This window comes from Numida meleagris, unplaced genomic scaffold (genome assembly GCF_002078875.1).
Source record: "Numida meleagris isolate 19003 breed g44 Domestic line unplaced genomic scaffold, NumMel1.0 unplaced_Scaffold532, whole genome shotgun sequence".
Taxonomy (NCBI): Eukaryota; Metazoa; Chordata; class Aves; order Galliformes; family Numididae; genus Numida; species Numida meleagris.
The window spans coordinates 2614-4727 of NW_018364748.1; the positions used below are offsets into that span (position 1 = coordinate 2614).

At 54.5% G+C, this 2114-nt stretch overlaps 1 protein-coding gene across 1 annotated transcript; it reads right to left on the minus strand.

The window, feature by feature from the left end:
* Positions 1-4: 4 nt before the first annotated feature.
* Positions 5-626, minus strand: LOC110391824 (osteoclast-associated immunoglobulin-like receptor; the record flags this gene model as incomplete). The annotated part of the gene is made up of 2 exons (XM_021383772.1): positions 260-626; positions 5-178 (listed from the first exon to the last, which is right to left on the minus strand). Coding segments are annotated over exons 1-2 (409 nt in total), but the record flags the coding sequence as incomplete, so codon positions are not given.
* Between the last annotated feature and the right edge of the window lie 1488 nt (positions 627-2114).

Sequence of the window (2114 nt, forward strand, 5' to 3'; positions counted from 1 at the left end):
AAATTTGCTGCACCCCCACCACTGGAGTCCTGGTGCTGTACAGGAGCTGAGCACCCATCCTTGTGCAGGAGGAAGGTGGCCCCAAAACCCTTGTTCCAGCAGCGGATGGTGACATTGGTCCCTGTCCCCACACGTTCCTCAGGGCGAAGGGAGATGCCGGGTGGTAGGAAGCTGTGATCTGCATGAGGGGAGGGGACAGCACTGGGACACGGTCCTGTTGGGAGTACCCAGAGCCATCCGCTGTCCCCAGTGCCCTCACCTGTCACCACCAGCTGCACGGGGTCACTCTTCTCTGATATGTTTGCTGACTCAGGCTCCTGGTACTGGCACCGATATGTACCTGCGTGTTCCCGACTTGTGCTGACAAAGGAGAACTCAGCTGAGTCCTGCTGCTTGTCCTTGCCCTTGCTGTATGTCCAACCTCCTTCCTGGTACAGCCAGACCCAGGCAACCGGCTGGGGCAGGTGGCACCGCAGGGTGACATTGTCACCCATGGACACCCCCTGGCTGGGGTGCAGCGACAGGGAGGGTCGGGGCACTAGGACAGGGGACACCAGTCAGCCTTGTCCCTGCACACCCTCCTGGACCCCTCTGATGGCCCCCTCCCAACGCTCCCCTCCCTCTCTCCCCATTCTCCCCCTCTCCCCATACTCACGCTGCTGTGCCCTGATCACTGCCACCAGACACCAACCTGCAAGGGACACAGTCCTGGTCTCACACGGGGCCACCAACCCCCCTGGCACCACATCCCCATTGTCACTCACCCAGGATGAGGGCCAGCATCATTGTTTCCATGAGGCAGGATCAGCTTGGGGACAGTGAGACTGCAGTGGGAACAGAAGGAGTCTGGAGAGCTGCTTTCAGTTCCCTTTTGGGAAAGGATGCTGTGAGGTCACCTCCTGATGTGGCAATTGTGGTGCCCAAAGGAGTGGTGGTACCCTGGAGTCCCCAATAATGTGTTACACATGGAGCGATGCAAACAGTCCCCATTGGGTTGCCCTTTGCAGATTGTCATCGTTTGGGTGTCACACACTGTCTGTCCCCAGTGAGCTGCCAGGGCATGGCCTTGCAAGGTGTGCCCCATGGCATGCCAAACACAGGACACGTGCTCCAATGGGCTGTCCCACATGGGATGTCACATGCCATCCCCAACATGTCCAGCCAGCTGTCACCACACACTTTGGGTACCACACTGTGTCCCCACTGCGCTTTCCTCTGCCATCCCCACTGGGGACAGCAGCAGGGACCTTTGGGGACACAGTGACGCTCACACAGACATGGGGCACACTATGAGGACACACATTTTTAGTGGGGCACACATGTGGTACTGACATCAGGCACATGCTATGGACATGTGCATGCAGTGGTGACACACATGGAGTGCCAACACGGGAACTGCATGCTAAGGACACAGATGTGCAGACATAGAGCTGCACAGGTGTCATTATGCACATGCAAACCCCCACAGTGGGGCAGAGCCGCCGTCATATGGGGCAGGGTGGGGGGCGGCTGCAGGGTGGGTGTGGATGGGACATGTTGGGGGTAGGGGTAGGAGTGGGGCTGTGGTTGGGGTTGGGGTTCAGGTTAGAGATCAGGTTTGGGCGAGGGTTAAGGTGAGGGTTAGGTTTAGGGTTAAGGTGACTGTTAGGGTTAGGTTAAGTTTTATGGTTATGCGTTAGGGATAGAGTTAGGGTGAGGATTAAGGCTAGGGTTACAAGTTAGGATTAGAGTTAGGTCATTCAGGTTAGGGTTAAGGTTAAGTTTATGGTTAAATTTAAGGTTATGGTTAGGGTTAAGGTAAGGGTTAGGGTTAGGATTAGGGTAGGGTTAGTGATAGGTGTTGTGTAGGGTTAGGGTTAGGGTTAAGGTTGGGTTAGGTTTTGGGTTGGCTTTAGGACTAGCATTAGGTTAAGGTTAGCGTTAGTGATTGGATTAGGGTTAGGGTAAATTTAGGGCTGNGAGTTAGGTCATTCAGGTTAGGGTTAAGGTTAAGTTTATGGTTAAATTTAAGGTTATGGTTAGGGTTAAGGTAAGGGTTAGGGTTAGGATTAGGGTAGGGTTAGTGATAGGTGTTGTGTAGGGTTAGGGTTAGGGTTAAGGTTGGGTTAGGTTTT